This window comes from Lagopus leucura, unplaced genomic scaffold, assembly GCF_019238085.1.
Source record: "Lagopus leucura isolate 7727_CA_CO unplaced genomic scaffold, USGS_WTPT01 Super-Scaffold_100159, whole genome shotgun sequence".
NCBI lineage: Eukaryota > Metazoa > Chordata > Aves > Galliformes > Phasianidae > Lagopus > Lagopus leucura.
In genome coordinates this window covers 28,111,907-28,131,091 of record NW_024962335.1, presented here as the reverse complement: position 1 = coordinate 28,131,091, position 19,185 = coordinate 28,111,907, and the positions used below count along the sequence as shown (strand labels likewise).

At 39.1% G+C, this 19,185-nt stretch overlaps 1 protein-coding gene across 10 annotated transcripts in view; it reads right to left on the bottom strand.

The window, feature by feature from the left end:
* Window positions 1-19,185, bottom strand: part of SOX5 (SRY-box transcription factor 5) — a 479,987-nt gene that overhangs the window by 38,725 nt on the left and 422,077 nt on the right. For 9 of the 10 annotated variants that reach the window (XM_042890060.1, XM_042890061.1, XM_042890055.1 and 6 more), the window contains one exon: window positions 15,353-15,499. In XM_042890060.1, coding sequence (XP_042745994.1) covers window positions 15,353-15,499 — 147 coding nt within the window. The remainder of the gene's footprint in view (window positions 1-15,352; window positions 15,500-19,185) is intronic. The other variant, XM_042890057.1, reaches the window with a different exon arrangement.

Here is a 19,185-nt window from a genome sequence, read left to right as displayed (position 1 = left end):
TGCATTTTAATCCATACAAAATTAATTTACTTACTCCTATTATCATTATTCTGCTGTTCAGGCACTTGTTCTTCAGCTGGACCAAAACAAGCTGAAGTGAGTGCTGCTCAGGACCCAGTGCATGGATTTTTAGTACAGCACAAAACAAAACTGCAGGAACAAAGGGCTTTCAGCACTTGCTTGCACCTCCTTCTTTTTCTGCATCTCTGAGTGAGTGGAAATTTAACTCAGTAGCTTCAAAATAAACAAACAAAACCCTTCAGCAAAGCTCATTTTGAGCAAATCCTGCCATGTTTGGCTTGAAATGAGAAGGGTCCATAGTTAGTAAAGACACAGGAGTCAATATATAGAAAAGCCATTTGGAATTCTATTGGTCCATACTTATGACCATATTTGAGTTTTTCTAGCTTTTTGCTTCTAATAAATACTGTTCAGCTGTATTTCTTGCATCACTGCTGCACCTATTTATTTGGCATAATGCTATTAATGAAGCATTCTAAGACAGCTCAAGTCAGCCTCTAAGCAGAAAGGGTGACTCAGGCACAGGCCAACAGGGAATGATGCAAATAGAACAAATCTATAGGGGAAGCTAACAACCAATTTTTCATACTTTAAACCATGTACATTACTTCACCAGAGGCAAAAACCACTAGAGAGGATCAAGAAGCTGTGATGGACAAGAGAAAGGTTGTCACTAGTGATTCTTTCAAACTGCCCCCATTGAAATACATGGTAAGTAGTCAAGAGCAAAAAAAAAAAAAAAAAAAAATCACTGCTCCAGTGCTTGAAAGGAAAAGTATTTAATTAAAGCTCATAATTATCTTGACAGTTTCTGCCTTATTTTACAAATGGGAAGAATAAGGCACAAAGTGGCAAAGTAATTTACCTAATCTCACATAGCGAGCAAATAGCTGAGTCATAAGAACAGAGCAACTGCCGCTTCCATTTTGACCAATGTTTGGTGTTCCACATTTTTTGTTTGCCTGTTTTGTTTGGATACTGTATCGAATCTCCCCAAAACGTCCATGTGCTTCAAATGAAGTAGATAGCTGTCAGATAATTTGATCTGTGGCATGTATTTGTGAACTTGTGCTGGGTAGAAACTGAAGTGGTCCATGCAAGGCATGATGCCTTGCAGCTTGGTCTTTGGTTTGATTTTTATTTTTTAAAGTCCTTGCTACAGAATTCCCTATAAAACCCAGAAGCCTCAACATGTGTTGTCTTTAATAATGTCCTCCCTTTCTCATAAAAAGCTGTTTAAAATATGGAGATAGACATTAGACTGGATTTTGTTTGCTGCTGAAATTGAACTTGGAGTCATCACCTTTCAGTAAATAATCCCCAGTAAATGTTAAGCAGAATGAACAGCAATGAAAACAACAAAACCTAAAAGGACAGGGAAGGACTTGGAAGGAAATAAAACAAGGACCTGCAAAGCCAAACAGCATTACAAACTGGTACATTTTAAATGAACAACAAGAAAACAAAAGCCACACTGATCAAAGCCTCCCACCTCCTCTCTGTGGTGGATGACACCTTCGCTGGGAGCACACCACCACCTCTAACCCCACACCTGCAAAAGGAATTAATTTCAAAAAGAATACAGACCAAAGCGTACCATATCAAAACAAATTAGCAACAGCCCCCTCTTCCTGCTGTGGTCAGGCAAGAGAAGCAAAAATGCTGTATGGATTGTAAGATTCAGGGGGAAAAAAGACAAAACAAAACAAACAAACAAACAAAAACAACCCAGCTGCTGAAAACTTTAGAAGAAACGTGTAAAAAAGCTTAAAAGAAAAGAGATTTCAAACAGCTTGGACAGCTGACAGTGGTCTAAGAAAATCTTTACAAAAACCACCTGTGCTTTCTCTGACTTTGGGTATCTCACATAGCGTAGGTTTCTAGTCCTCGCCAAGAGGCAGGAATGTATGCAGCACTACAAATAAGCAGTGCAAAGATAAGATGCACTGTTCTTATTTATAGATAAATACAACTGTATGAAAAGTGTCAAAATATGTTTTTGTAAGTATGGATATGACCTGCCTGACGATTTGTTTTTCAAACTAATAGTTTTTCAAAGGGAAACTATCAACATAAAACTCATCCATCTTTAATGTTTGCATGTTATAAACGACATCCCAGATCGCTAAAATCAAAATGATTTTACAACTCCATGTTGCTCGATATTTTTTCATTTCACCTCCTTTTAGTGGTAAGAAATCTAATCAGCAGTTCCAGAAACGGGACAGAGTTTGACATACTGTATAGAATGTTCAAAACAAATACATTCTCCATCATTCAGTACTACCCTCACAGAAAAATAAGGTTTTTTTTTTGCTCGATATTTATACCCTACCCATAATTGCATACGTGGGGCTTAACTACTTGAGAGTACCTTGGCAAAGGTCATTCCTTTTCTTATGACACAGTCTCATCTTCATTTGTGTCATGCACAGGAACCGAAAGAGACTGCACTTCAATTCGTGGTTTTCCAACAAACTTTCTCATTATCTAATCTTCTTCTGCACAGTCACTGACATCTTTGTAAAATTACTGGAGAGTATTACCAAATACGAATGATATTGGTTTGCACTCATGCAGATGGCTACAAAAAGTAAAAGGCCACCTATTTTGTTTCAATTCTCTACTTTTACAATTGGAAAAAATGTATCTTTGCCTATGAAAAGGGTTTCTTCTAAGCAGCATTGACATACATCATATATGTTTATCTAACTGCATAGGGACACCACTACTTCAAACTCTTTGAATGTAATGAGTACTACTGATATTATACAGTAAATCGAACAAACGTATTAATCAGCCTAAATAATCACAATTAAAAGTGAAATATATTATACGTTCTTTTTTTGTTTGTTTGTTTGCTGCTGTCAGTACTGAATGCAGATTACAAGCATAACAGTGCTGAAGAAGTACTGAGCCCCCCTTGGTGAACAGACTTCAGATCCTATTCCTGATTCACACCAGCAAAAATGAAATCACCATCAGGACCGATATCAGGGCCAAATTGCTGGCAGGCACAATGAACCACTAATTGCTGGATTCATTAGTAAGACTCATAGTTTGTCCCCATGAGATGCTGAACACTTTCAGCTCCTTTTAAAACCTAGCATCTTATAAATTAAAATTAACAACTGCAAACTAGTATTTCTGTTACACTGTAGAAGCTCAGCATGGATTTGAAGTCAGATCACAAGAATGCCAAAAATCTATTATGTAAAATTAGGCAGATTTTTATCAACCATTTTCCTGTTAATTCTGTAGAACTTGCATGCATCTCTACACAATAGATATTCCATGCTGTTCCTCAAGCCTAAACAATTGGTTAAAATAGTTCTTGTGATGCTGAAAGAAGACAACTGCCTTAAAAAATACATTTCAAATAGCCCCAGCATCACACTGTTAAGATTGGCCTATTCTTTTCAGACATAAAACAAATGTCTATTTAAGAACACATCCACATGCATTTCCATCACTCAGCCAGAACACATTCACCTCCCAGAAGCTAACACTGTAAGATATGGAAAGAGAGAGGGAGAGAGGGAGAGAGGAGACCTTTAGTCCACCTACTGGCTTCACTAAAGGCAATGAATCCAGCCCTAGCTCATTTCAAGTAGGTTCAATTGTGTCAAAGGTTACCCACAAGCTATTTCTAGATGATTTATAGCTGATGTCTACAGATCTCTTCTTATTTTAATGATAACTTCAATACAGACGTTAAGACATTCTTTGTCTTCACAGAAGTGTATGAGAGGGAAGCTGACATCTTAAAAAAAAAAAAAAAAATTCCAAGAGGCTGATTCACTATTTCTGAGCAGAGCCAGCTCTGGGCAGTTTTTATATCTTATCCAGAGGAAAGAACGGGAGGGAAAAAAAAGACCTTCCCCCTGCTCTTTTTTCTCCAGTACTAAAGCTGCTATGTTTTCTGATTTATTCTGGGCACCGATCCTAAGAGCACTGAGTCAACGTGTGTATCACCAGTTAATTATGTTCAAGACAAAACAATAACATAGTATAATTTCATCGCTTCATTAGTAACAACATATACTTATATAGCCTTATTTTCTTCTGTTTGAGCCCAGAACAATTTACAAAGTGAGTCCCAAATGATACTATCACAAGAATCCTTCCCAGCTCTAGACTGTAATCTTTTGGTGGTGAAGAACAATAGTGCAGAAGAAGCTGCAGCAAGACATCCTGCATCTCTTTGAAATTCTAGATGTCATGCCTGTATAGCCTTTAAAGTTTTTCAACTTAGGGATTATTATTTTTAGCCTCAAAATTTGGTGTGTGTGTGCTCTTGCGTGAGTGTACACAAGATCAGCATGCACACATGCATGTTGGGCAGCCTTAATCTCTATCTTGAGAGCACCAGCCAGTCTTCTCCAGGTTTGATGATGGAATGAAGCCATCAAAGGTCCTGCATCAACTGCATGAAGATACAATGGGATAGTGGAGGGGTATGCTCTAAACCTCTCATGTCAGGAGAAGCCTCCAATGCTTACCCACATGTTAAAAGACATCACAGGATCCCCCAGAGAGAGGTACTTTGCATCTCCAGCCAGGGTCTGAATATTGTGAGATTTCACAAATGAAACCAGGTTTCTGGCACTCTTTGAACATTTTGCTCGTTTTGCAATGAACACAGAAGAAAAAGTATCTGTTCAGTTTGTTCTGGTCCATAGGCCTCTGAATGTCTGTGCAATTTTCTCACTTAGTCTAGCCAAAATGTTGTGGTTGTCATCTTTTTTCACAAGCCAGCCCCAATAAACTTTACTTGTTTGGTACATTGGTGATTCTCCTGGGTATTACAACACCACATCATCCTGCTTATGAGTTGAAGTTCACTGGAAGAACTCATTTTGGGTAGACAAATTCTTATTACCAAGGCTGTGAAATTAAGAACAGTAAATCCAGATGTAAAATGTAGTGGTCAAACAGTCATGTGACACCATTTTAGCTTCTGATATCGCAAATGAAATGCTACTTGACATGCACTTCTCAGCCAAATGTATGTGTTGCATTTCCCTGACCCCAAATTAGGCCATGCCTTTTACAGAGAACATTGAAAGCACAGGCTATCTATACATTTATAATCAATAAAAAAGCAAACAGAGATGAATTAATTCATCCCAGAGTTTTAATTGCTGGCTCTATTTTCAGCAGACATTAGAATAAGATAAGAGTATCCAGAAAGGGGAAGGTTATTTCAAAGAAGACTCAGGCTATTAGAAACAGGCACAAAAGGGTTCGTTTCGACCCACAAGCAAAGCAGTAAAAAACAACGGAGTTCAGACCAGAAGGGCTCAAAACTGAGGCAACCAAGAGCAAAACTCAAAATATATTAACTTACAGTGGTAACCTAAAGTCTGCACAGCTCTTAGCATGGTTCAGGATAAAAATAATCACTGACCTGGAATGACTGCAGCCCTTAGAGAGCTACCTTTGGAAAGAAAGAAAAATCACAAGGATCTTACATTAAAAAATACTCTCCAGAATAGTTACATATATGTATGTTTTCTTCCTAATTGGACACTGAATTAAAACGACCTCAGTAATTCTGTCACTGTATGCCTCCCTTTTCTGCTACAGTGCCTCACAGTTTTCTCTGGAGCATTTTGGAGGAATAAATGTACCCCTGAAACTCAACTTTAAGAAGCTTTTTGTGCCAGTTTTCCTGTGGATATGTCACATTGAGTTGTGTTTGTCACTGCATAACTCCTGTTGTGTTCTGTTAGCCTGAAATTCTGTAACACGATGTGGCTGATTCATGACGTGACATGTCACTGCCTAGCATGTCAGCTGAAAGCCCATACAAATCCATGTGTTACATCTCCACACACACTTAGCTCTTAGAAATGGCCTCTTATTTTAAATCTACTAGCAGGTGCTGGCACATCCACTCAAAAAAGTTTAAGAAGCACTAATCACTTAATGAGACACTCCAAGGTATATTCTTTCTGTAGCATCATGATTGGAAATTGGAAAGCCTTCTCTGCAGCGGTCTCCTAAGTGACAAGGTCTTTCTCTCATATACTCAGCATGTCAAGACATTGAGCAACCTTTTATCAAGGACTTTTTTTCTTAATAATTTATTTTTTCCACATATGCCAGTCATGGCATTAGCCTATCTTTCCTTTGAAAGCAGCAGGGAAAAACGTAGCAACTGAAATGAAATGAACAGAAACTAAACTCATTCATTAGTACTAAAAGTGCACGTTTGAATTTGTCATTTGGCATCATTAGTGAACAAAAACACATGATTGAGATCAAAATATTTTAACTGTTTCATATATTAGCTTATACCAAATTACCTCAAAAACCACAGTATTTGCTGCCTCAGTTTGCCTGCCTCTAATGTTCCTTGGATGTTCTCAGATGTTCTCTCTGGATACTACTAAAGCATTTTTACCAGGAGATACTATGGTAGAAAGTGTAATTTTGCTGAGAAATAATTATGAGTCAGTAGAATTGCCAGCATGAAGGTCTTCTATGACTTTGGACTGCAAACGAATGCCACTTGATTCAAATAATAACTCAAAGATAATGTTTTATTTGGTACTCTTGAAGCCTCTGAGATAGATTAAGTTTCACCCATGATAGCCTGAAGCTTTTTATTCATACGACTCCAGGAGCTATGACTTCAAGGAAACTACCTGTTATAAAGTCACAACATGTAGTTACACTGCTCTGAGAAATGAGTATGTTCCAAATTGCTGATTTGCACACAGTTTCTCTGAAACCCTTTTCCCCACCATTTCATTTAACACTAAACAAGTCAAAATGAACTTTGTAGAACAAACACGTTGTTCCCAGAAGCTTCACTGAAATATTTGCCAAGCACTTCATACCACTCCAGAGCTAATACTAACCCATAATAAACTGCCTCTGAAAATAAAATGGACTCCTCTACTCTGCTGCTAGCGTTGCTTCTATTCAACTATCCATTGCTATCAGGGATTACAGATTAACATGTTTCAGCCTAAAAAAAATAGCTGTAGAGCTATGGTAATCATTCAACACCGGGTATAGGAGTATCAGAAAATGTATTTCTTTAATGCCTAGCTTGAATTGCATTCTGCCTGAATATGTAAAGAGGAATTAATTTCAAATTTAGTACTTAACATGGAAGCAAATGACTCTTCTGCAGACAAAGCAAGCAGCTTCCAGAAGCAGCTAGACTGATCGTATTAGAATTCAAATTAATAACAAATGCTACCTCCCAAGATGAACTTCACATATTTCTCTTCAAGGTTAGTACCCCTTCCACAGCAGGAATAATCTGTTTTAAATATTTTCCAGCTACCAAAAGGTGAGGATGTTCAACAAAAACACTGCAGCCAGAAAAATCTAACTTTTCTCTTTTTCGTTATGCAACTCCATGTTCCACACTTTCCTTAAACACTTTTACTGCTATTCTTGAGATGCCATGACCAACCACGAACATCCATGCAACAGCTAACCTGGTGGCATTAAAAAAACTCAAATGTATGACATTTGTTTGGGAGCCCCTCAGCCTCACAAAATACTGCTCTCTCTCACTCAAGTATTCTTTTCTAGGATGGGCAGAACTGCCATACAGCTTTGGCAGAAGACAATGCTGATTTCCAGAATAAGACAAAGATCTGGAACCAAATATTATGTCCCAGCTCTGCTGAATGCTGAAGGATTCTGAAATTGAACTGGACTGAAAGTAACAGTGCACAGTACAATAGCTATATCTTCAGCATTAAGCCACTGTTGTGGATCATTTAACCATAAAAGAAAAAATCTACCTGCCCTATACTCCCACCTTTCCACTTTATTTACAGCAAGTAAAGGAAGGCATTACCAGGAAAGAAGAGTAATGAATTAGTAAGAAGCACACATTGCAGATTTATCATTACCACTTCGCTTTACATCTTTGTTGCTCCCCATCTGATTTCTGAAGATCTCTTACAGAAATGCTGTGGTATTGCTTAATTCATGTAACTTGCCTTTGTTTTCTGAGTGCAGATTTCAGAGCGTGTTTCTCCCCCCCCTCCACCCCTTTTCTCTTCATTATGTTTTCTTCTGAGTTTTCCTTACAAAAAACACCAACTGAGCCCGAGTGAGGGCTGATTTTCTACCAACTCAACTTGAGAAACAGGCTCCTGCCAGAGAGACATAGTATCAGGAAATATAGCTGTGGAGAGTTAATCTAAAAAAGCATCCTAGAAGCCCCTCCATGTATTTAATTTATTTTTAGGGAAGTAGGGGGTGTGGGAGGCGGAGAGAATTCTGCGCAAGTCTCTACTGTTGCTGCTGCTGCTTTTTAGATACCACTATTAACGCTGTTCTTACTGTTTGGAACGCACTTACTATTTTAGAAGAGCATCTTAAGAAGTTCCATTAACACACATCACTTCATTGTGCTCTGGCAAATGGTTTAAAGTCATTGTTTCTATGCCTGAACATCATATACAGGAAGGAGAGCAAAGAAGAGAATAGTCTTAAAGATTCTGTCATCAATTCTACATCTTATTTTTATGGGATTAAAAGCATAGGCAGCAAAGAAAAAAGGCTTCCAGGTAAAGAGATATTTGGCTACAAAGCTCTCCATTAAGAATGGACACTGATGTTAAACAAACAGCACAGCAACAAGTAGCATAGCACAGATAATGCAGATGAGGTCTCAGTTTCCAGCTCCCTATACACTGCTGCATCCATGATAATGTTTTCCTTAATTATCTTACAGCTACTTCTAACCTGTTGGATGGACTGACAAGGGGATTGAGAAACACAAGCACTGAATAATGTTTCAAATGTAGTGATACATAATATTTTAGTGCTGACTGCTATTGTTGCACAGAAAAGCTTAATAGATTGACTTACAAGGAGATTTTTATTTTTAATCAAGAGCATACAAAGAATTATGAACAGCCCAGGAGTTTTCAGAAACACAAGTGCCTTGCAAATCTGCCAGATAAACCTTTTGTTTACGTAACCTCCATGTTGTAGCAGGAACAATGCCTCTTACAAACTTTAACAAGAACTTTGTTCTTCACACTAAAATACCCCAGTACTCCTTTTACTGAAAATAAAAATGCCCTAATTTCCTGCTGCTTAGATAAGCATTCAGCAGCTACTGAGCTCTTCAACTGATAGAGGACAGTAATTGCCAACAGTACGCAAGGTGCAAAGGGGAAGTTTCAGACAGGATCTTATTTTTGAACCCGTTTGCAGACAAGAAAAAGACTTTAGCCCCATCTAACACAGGAAGCGACACCATTTGATCACCTGTCCACAGCAATGATCAACTGTCTTTATAAAGATACAGTTGTCGTCTTCATAGCTGACATACTTCACAGTGCTGAGCAGAACATCTAGTTCATGTCTCCAAAAATATTTGGTAATACTAAACAAAGGGAAATGTTACAAAAAACAAACACGGTTATCCTTCTGCATTTTAACAGTAATGTAGCTATTATTTCCAGAGCTGAAATTGAATATTTTTTTGCAACATCATGAAAAATAATGTGATCAGGACTGGGAAATGTGAGGATACAAGAAAGCTGTGTGTCTACTTATCAGCTAGCCTTGTGCAATAGCCATAGCTTGATGTGTCAAGCAAGCTGATGCAACTTACCATGTACATAATGGAGCCTAATTCTTTTCTCCAACATCTCCCTAGGACGAATTTTCAAATTCTGTGCTATCATACAAAAGAGAGAAATATACTCAGCTGACAGGGCTTAGGGTAGTCAGCTAAAATGAAGTTCAAGTCAACAATTTGTTTGAAGTAGAATCAGAAATATCATCCAGATGAGTGTTTTTATTACTAGGCAGTTTTATGGCTGTTTTCCTTCTCCCTCCCTTCAGATACTTTTTTTTTTCCTTTGCATTCTTATTCTGAGTCAAGAGATTTTCTATTCAAACTGGAAAGTACAGTCTCATCCCCCAATTTGGACTAGGACAAGAAAATCCCCAAACAGCTCCCTACAGCTTACTTATTTTTTCCTAATAACACCATCTACGGTGTATTTGAATTAAAATTCTCATATCCAAGGGCTCCTACCCTTTTTTTTCATCCCTGGTATCAAATGTATAATGCCTCCTGTTTTATGTATTTTATACATGAAGTGTATGAAGTGTCAGAGGTGGATGTTAGTGGTATGGCAGTACAGGTTGGACCTTCCCACCAATGTTCTGCTACATATTGTTGCCGTGTGACAGATGGCAGGAGAGGGGCAGTCTGACAAAGTGGTGTCTGACATGGAAATGCGTATGAAGCAGAAGTGTGGCACTGAATTCCTTCATGCAGAAAAAAAATGGCACCCACTGACATTCTTCAATGCTTGCTGAATGTTTATGGGAATCAAGCAGTGGATGATGGCTGATGTGCTTCAGCAGTGATGAATCACAGAATCATAGAATTGCAAGGTTGGAAAGGATCTGCAAGATCATCTAGTCCAACCGTCCTCCCATCACCATTGCTACCACAAGCACCAACCCATATCTCGCAGCTCCTCACCCAGACACCTCTTAAACACTGCCAAGGACTGTGACTCCACCACCTCCCTGGGCAGCCATTCCAGTGCCTGACCACTCTCTGAGAGAAAAAGTTCCTCTTTATGTCTAACCTAAACCTCCTCTGGTACAACTTGCGGCCATTTCCTCGGGTCGTGTTTGTTGCCTGGGCGAAGAGGCCAAATCCCTCTTCACCACAACCTCCCTTCAGGAAGTTGTAGAGTGTTATAAGGTCTCCTCTGAGCCTCCTCTTCTCCAGACAACATGACAACAACATGAAAGACAAGCTACATTCTGGATGGCCAGACAGACTTTTATAAGCAAGGCATGCAGACTCCTTTTCATCACTGGTGAAAATATATAGTTAATGGTGGTGACTATGTTGACAAATAGTGTTTTCACACTATTTTGCTCTATCAAATAATGGTAATGTGCTCTTTGTATCTGTTTTAATTTCCACAGAAGTGAACTAGGAGGCATTACTTTCAGAGTGACCTATAGCTGGTAATCAAATCAACAGTGACTCAGCTGAAGTTTTACATACAGGCTTGCCTTGACTGGTAAGAAATGAGCAAACATGCTGCTCATCCCTTTCTGTCCTTCCTACACTACAAGAAGGATGCAAGACACAGCTGATGCATGTGGCAGAAAATGTCACAAGATATTCCTCAAATTGGAAGAACTTCCCCTAGAGAATCTCTGGACATTTTAGAGCCAATCTGTCCTGTGGTATAGAGGCAAGCTCCAAGTCTTTCAAATGAGATTCTACTGCTGACTACAGGTGACATGAAAACTTTTCAATCCAGTGTTTATTTATATAAAATAATATGACAATAAACCATCTTCAATTAATTATTCATACTGATATTTGTCTGGTTATTGCAGCTGAGTAGAATCTGACTGTGTATATCCAACTGCGTAGTGCTGTTTCTGGCTTGACTGAAACCCATTTCCTTTCCTTGTCACAACTCCCAGGTGCTACTGCTGAGCAAATAGTAGCATCACTGCCAGAAGTATTTGAAAAGAACAAAAAAATTGATTTGGACAATCCATGTGTTGTTGCCACTGATGGAGACACAACTGTGAGTAAGGTTAGGGTTGAGGTCATAACGAGGTTAAAAGAAATTTGCCCAGGAATTCTCTCCTGTCGCATTTCACACTGAAGTGCTCCTTTTTTCAGCAGATGCTACAGACAATGCACTGTGCTCTATGAAGTACTGGGAATCATTTAGCTACATTTATGAGCTACACTGAAAATTCACTCCTGAAATACTGTACTTGAGAGGCTACATGGAAAGGGCTAGGACAGTACATCGCACAGGCACTAGGATGCTATATTTATACCTGCAACATAAAAAAATGAGTAGGACTGAACAGAGCCCTGGCTGTTTACAAGTGAGAGTAATGTTGCTCTTCTTATTCAAGAGCATGATGTACCTCACCTGATTTCAGTGAAGATGGCAATTGTTAGGCGATGATCCAGGTACCATGGTAAGGGTCACTGCTCAGATAAACATATTTACTATAACAGTGCCTCCCCTCCTCCCACCTTGGGTACTTCTGTTCAAGCAAGAGGCTTGAAGTTCATCACAATATGGGTTGGTTAAGTTATCCTGCCTAGTCATTATCTTCACCTTTGTCTGTCATCTCCTACTTATTTGTGAGCGTGCAACCACCTTGAACACCCAAGCTGAGCAGCATGCAAGCATTTACAGGATCAAAGGCAAAATGTGCTTAAGACAGACTTTGGAAATCCAGCACAATTTGGCAAACTTAAAAGATAGTTGCTTTTCAAATGGGTTGTGGAGGAGGCCTTGGTAAATTTGAATGGTATGATTAGCATACCGGCTGTTTTTAAAACTGCTCAAGAAGAAGCTGTGTTAAAATCCATTTCCGCAAGACACACGCATTTTCTTTTGGACGGAGTCCACAGCTCTGTTTCTTAAATCAATTTTTCTGGCACGGAGATTTCTTCTTGGAAGAATGTACGACACCAGTTCAGTTTCCTAACCAAAACTTGACAGAATGTGTACAGCACGGCATAATGGCATCTCTCTGCTTTATGGTTTCCTAAAAGTTACAGTACAGAAACCTAGGAAGTGAATTTGACTATTCCAGGTCACATCTGTCGAAAGGCGGGTGAGAGAAGAGAAGATGCCAGGTTAGCCTGCCCAGCATAGTGTTCAAACACTGGTGAGGGCTGCTGATAAAAGGTTTGCCAAAATGGGAGTTGCCAAGATCTTAAAGGAGTTTTGGGGATGTGTTCAAGTCTTACTAGATTTAAAGGATGATCCTTGGCAAACTCCCTCTGATGCTTCTCAGCATTTCTAGAGCCAGCAGTTGTTCCATCTGCTGCTGAAGCCGACTTTGAAGAATCCTTGCAAAGAGCAGCATACTAACTTTAACACTATACAAGAGGGAAAAAGCACAGCTTTTCAGAGTGACCTAGATGTTTGCCAGGAGCTTGACACACTCTCAGGTAAGACTGTCTCCTTGTCTCCAAACACTTGAGTATATTTCCAATGCTGCGCCAGTGTAAACTGCGGGCTGAAAATAAAGATTCAGCAAACAGCATCTATTGAGAGCTTGTCTAAAGCATTAACTGTTCATTGTGGAGGTCTGACATGCTGTAACAGTGAAAAAGACCACCACAAACTTACTTTGTGAACCAAGTCGATGCTGGCGTTAATTAAAAAAAAAAAAGGCTGTTAAACAGACAGATATGGCTTGGTAACAGATTAAAAAAATATATTAATAAAAAAATAAGAACAAACATCATGTTTTTGAAAATGTTAAATACTAACATGCTCTGCAAAAGCCAAGGAAGACCCACAAAGACACAGAGGTGTTTAGTTTCAACATACAAGCTTCAGTTTCTGCCACTATGAGGGATTTGCCAGCATGTTTTCTGAGCCAGGCCATGGCACTATTGTATAAGCTTTATTCTAATTATTGTAGGCTTTATAAAGGTTCCTTTATCATTTAGTATTATAAATAATTGTGCTTCTAGGCTGGAGTTCAAAGCTCAGTACAGCATTCGCACAACACCACAGGCGGGTCAGGTGACCTTTCTCCAATTCTCCTCTCTCTGGTGCTGAGGACAGACAAAGTGGTATGTCTGTCATACGCCATTACCATTAGAACAGAATCTTGTTCTTTTATTACAACTGAACTCCGCCGGATTTCTCAGCAGGAATGCTAAGTGAAATCAATGTCTTGGATTTCCAGGCTGAGCTTGGAGGTCACAGCCACTCTATCATTTCTCAGCATTATCCTTTCTCTTTCTCTCGCTCTCTCTCTGAGCCTCCAACTGGCACACAGCAGATTGAAAACAGCATGCATCACAGGGCTCACGCTGCACAATTTTACAGCCTTTTGGAGCCCCCTTCCTTTCCTCGTGGCCCACTCTTTTTTTTTCAGCAATCTGCAAGTAAGTTTTGTTTGTGTCCTACAAGACTGCAAGCAAAAGGCACTGGGACACCTAGGAGTACGAGAAAGCAATAAAACACAAGAGAGAACATAGCTGATCTTGACAGCTGCCAGCAAGACGGTTGTGCTTGACGTTACCCGTAGATACAGAAGGCTTTAAAATTCCACAATTGCCACAAAATAAATACTGTGTCCCCTTAGATCTCACCAGAAGTCCTGCATGCACACAAGATCCAAAATCAACACAGGGATGTTAAGTGCAGTGGGTCTAGCAAGCCACTAGCCACACACAAAAACCCACGTGAAATGCACAAAAATCTCGTTAACCATAGACACAACATTCGGGAAAAAAAGGACCACCAGGCACTGCATGGCTTTGTGATCCCAGCTCTACAGAACATAAAAGGCCAAGCCAAGGATAAACTTCGGGAATCCAGAAAGTCTCTACAGAGGAGCAAAGGAAGAAACGTTGACCTAAAGACTGATTTATTTAACACAACAGCCCCTGGTTCCACACCATCTACTTTATCCTTGGACTCACTGAGCTGACAATGGTATTATGCAATTGTCTGGTTATTTTTAATCTGGGCTACTTTACTGTTAGGGTATAAAAAACAAGACACTATTGTCAATTCAAGGAATCTTTCCTGACATGATAAAGGACATGGACAGTGTGCTAGAGGACAGTAAAAAATTGAAAGGACAAATTTTATCAAGCTCTTGCTGTCACCCAAATGAGAGTGCTTCTTCCCTGCATTCCTAAGCTAAATTCTTCCTAACTATTTTGCAATAACTAACAAGTGCCATTCAGTTTTGACTGGTTACTTTTGCTTAGCTGAGGTGTATGCTGAGCATGTCTTCCCTTGCATGTAGTGTTTTTTTATAACTACAGCTGGCTAAGCACTGTCAGTGTTATGCAGTTGTGACTGCAAGCTGCTAACTCGACCTCTTCAATGAGTGCAGACCTGATTGCCCAGCTATGGCTAAGACTATTCATCAGACCCCTTTGCTGTCTAAGCAGATCTCAGCTTAGTCTGCAACATAACACACACTACCTCAGAGACTTATTCTTCCATAAACTCCCAGTGGGCCCCAGGACAGGATCTGACTACCTTTGAGATACCCTACTGGTTTCTAAATTGCTGATCTGGCTGTAGTTTGGAGTCCTGAAAGGAAATGGCTGTTGTGTGCTGGCACAGGAGGCCTGTCACCCTGTACACTATCCATTACTGAAGATGGAGGGAATCACAGTGTGATAGTTAGGGTACTGCAAGGGAACTCACTAAGACTATTCTCTTATTTCACACAGGCATCATGAAAATAAAGCTGAGAGACACACAGAGAACAATCAGAAAAAAATGTACATGCAAGTCTCAATACTGCCCGGAACACTATGCCACAGGGCCTGGTACAGTACCTTGCTTTTGGGTGGAGGGCTGTTTGTGCTCTTGTCTGTGTGGATGCTGGTAGGCGATACAGCAGCACCAAGGTTACCCTGGGATATGCCAGGTATCTTGCCTCCTGGAGATACTTGCATTGCAGCAAGTTGGGCAGCATACAACTGCTGTAAAAACAAAAACAAACATGCACACAAAAAGAGACAAAGAAAGAGAGAGAAAAAAATCATCAGTAAGTCATTTTCCAAAAACTTCTCCTACTGTAGACTTTATCTTTACATTCTGATGGCTATTTTTTTTATTTGGCATACTGGCATATTCCAAGTCTAGAATCGTTATCTCAAATTTTGTAATTCATTCCTCAGGGAATGAATGACAGACATCACTATGAGAAGTGTCCCAGCTTTCACGTGTGTGCAGGGTTTCAAAACAAGTAACAAAAGCTAACCTTCGTGCCTTGCCTGAACCACTGGGCAATCCTTCCTTTCCTGAGAGGCCTCAGCTGTGACAGCATCTCCAACAATAATATGCATTATTTTCATGGTGTGAAATTCACACCATGTTTAATATGTCAGTCACTGTGCTACCATTTTACATTTCTTTACATTTATTTCTGTGATTGTGTTGTATGCATAGGCTATAACGTGTTAGGGGCTGGGAATGACAAAATTTTGTTCTGCATTTATTGTAAAAGTCCTCTCAGATGGGTCCTGGAGCACCAATACATATAAATATAAAAATACTGTTGGTTACATGCTGTCAATTAGCAATTGGAAGCTCCAGTCAAGATTAAGAACTCTTTTAGTGGAAAATGGAAAATATATACGGAATGGTAACGTTTTACTCCCTTAAAACCAAACCAGTGAGGCACTCCACTTGAATATTATCATGTGAATAATTACAAACACAGTCACCTGTTTAAAGTTAAGCTCTACATTAAAAGTTTCACAGTGGTCAAAAGCAGAGAGACAACAGGCAATGCCTGGAAGCTCTGTTGACTTCTCAGTAAAAAGTGGAGAAAATAAAACACAGTGGGCAGCAATTGTTGATGCTTTGTGAATAGCAAGAAATTCACATGAAGCCAAATAGAAGTTGGATACCTGAGAGAGCAGGTGATGTAACTACAAAGACCTTCAGTCCTCACACTCAATGACTCATGCTATGTATTACTGGTACTGGGCAGTACACCTGTAATGTGCAACACTGAGCAGTGGTGCACTCTGCCTGCAGGTGCTAACAGAGCTTCTGAGATACAATGTGACAAGAGATAACATGCAGGAACATGGAAGTGGACATGAAAAATGTTAAGATCTTCAATATGTCTAGTCTAAAACAGTCTTGTTTGTGCTGCTTAGTTGTTCTGCTGTTGTTTTTTAATTAATTGCATATGCTGATAAAAGAATGAAGGTCAGAATGGAGGACACAGTGGAACACTAACCAATCCCAGCAAGTTTGAAAATGAGGATTCAGTGTAATAAGCTTAATGGGAGTATTCCACATAGAACTGTGCAAAAGGTAAAGAAACACTGCTCATGTGAGTTCAGAGTATGTAGGTCCTGTAGCAAAGACTTAACTTGATCAAATGAGGAAGATTTACTGTTCCAAGGCTAGGACAACTCAGCAGAGAAGAAATGAGTAATGCATGTACATCATCTCTGCTCTGGACTTTGTTCCATGGTTTCCTGTACAAACTCTTCTCTTCACTGGTAAACAATCTTAACCCTTTCACGTAATTAATAGCATCTCATTTCTACTCCTGTAAGTGTAATCAGGCACCAAGTTCTTACTTATTTTTCACTCATTCTATTCTTTTCAGACTTCCTATTCCTTTCAGTTTTGAATCCTTTGAATCTCTTCTACTCTGATCACTGCTTGTTCCCTATTTTTCTGTACTTCTTAATCACCATTTATCCATCTCTCTGCTTAGTCTCACTCTCCTCCCATATCACCCTTCATTCATCTGTTCTCTCCCTGCCTCTTCCTCAAATTTATTTATTCATTTATTCCATGTTACCCTCAGCCAGCCAGAGCCAAATAGATGCAAATCAACTACAGATAAAAGTCATCAAAAACAATCCAGCCACAAATCAGTCACAGATTCAAATGCATGTATTTATCAGTGGATGTTCATATCCATTCATTCTTTCAAAAGAAGAATAAATACAACAGGCAGAAAGGAACAAGGGTTTGTGCGAACCAGAGGAGATCTGCAGCAGGCAGTTCAAGGAAAATCAACTCAGCGATATGTACAAAATAATATATCAGAAGGGCAACAGTTGTTTAAGAAATAGGGTGCATGTCTTGGGAATATCTCAATATAATCAGACTCTGGTCAGGATAGAGTAGATCAAGATTTTGCCTTTGTTTTGCTCCCTATTCATGAGTTGACAAAACAAATTGAGGCAACTATGGAAAAAAAGAAAAGATAAAAGAAAGTAGAATGACTACTGAGCAGAAAAAGTTCGAGTTTGTCGAGAATCTATAAATTAGGTATCGGACAAAAGTGTAGCATGGAAATAGAAGTAAAACCAACAACATCAGTTCAGACACTTTGAGACCTTGAACCAACACTGATAGGCCATACAGGGCCATACCTATTGAGAACAGTCTCCCAGAAATTTCTGTAAGCCTCTGGGGCAGAATTTTCAAAAAATAAAGAAAATATCTATCCCAAGTAGCTTTCAGCCTTCATATGAGGTCCAGAAAATGAGTAATTAGAACTAAGTCACATGAAATAGTTGCATAACATAGTAAGACTCTTAACAACAAGAGTACCATCTAACACCAGAGCTCACTGAGAAATACGTTGCTCCTCCTTCCAGTACCGCCATCAATCACCTTTTTGACAACATTTACAAACAAGATGATGACTGAATAGGGATGAGGGATGGATTTCCCTGTGCAGCAGTCCAGGACAAAAACTATCTTTTTAGGAGATAAGTGGAATATATGGAAATTCAAATCACTTCATATACTCAGTTAAGGGAACATTCCTCAAGACAGATTTTCTTACAAGAGTTGAATGGAGTAATTTGGAAAGAGACATGGAAGAAAACTTATAAAGCCTTCATTCATGCTTTTTGCAAACTTAGTCCTCCTGCTATCAGGTTCAACATCTCACCTCTATTTAATTGATTTAGAAAATTAAAAATAAACATTAAATAAAACCTTATAAAAGGTCTCTTGTTAGAGTAACCTCTTATGAAGTCCCTTCCTAGTACACAAAGCAACTATTCTACTGAAAAGCAACATCAGGCCCAGCTCTGAAGCAAAAAAACATCTATCTTACAAAACTCTAATGGTCTGATTTCTATTTAACATTAGAATTGCTCCAACCATTAAAAAAAGAAAAGACAGAAACATATAACATGCGGTACATTTCTTAAACTGTCAATATTTTTGAGCTTTGACATTATTGAACTTCTCTGCTACTAGTTAACTGCTATAGGACATGATGACCTTTAACTTATACCCAAGGAAAATGCACTGGTGTGACCAAACACTGTGAATCAAGACAGCTAAGTGACAAGAATCTGTGCATTCATTTCACAAACAAATCAAACTGAAACAAAAGAGCATTTCTACCTCACTATCAGGATTTCAACAGTGTAGGAATCAGTCTCTCTTAAAGTACCTGAGCATTGCCTAAAATACATCCGTCTATTTTTCACAGTAACAAAACCAAGATTGCAAAAAGTGAAATGAAGCTATTGCATATCACTGCTGTAATACAATGTTCTTGAACCTCTCAAGATGTACACCAAAGAGGACCTCCTCAAACCACTTACACAACCTACAGCTAACCTAAAGACCCAGTCTCAAATTCCAGCATTGAAGGAGTCATTTTGCTCCA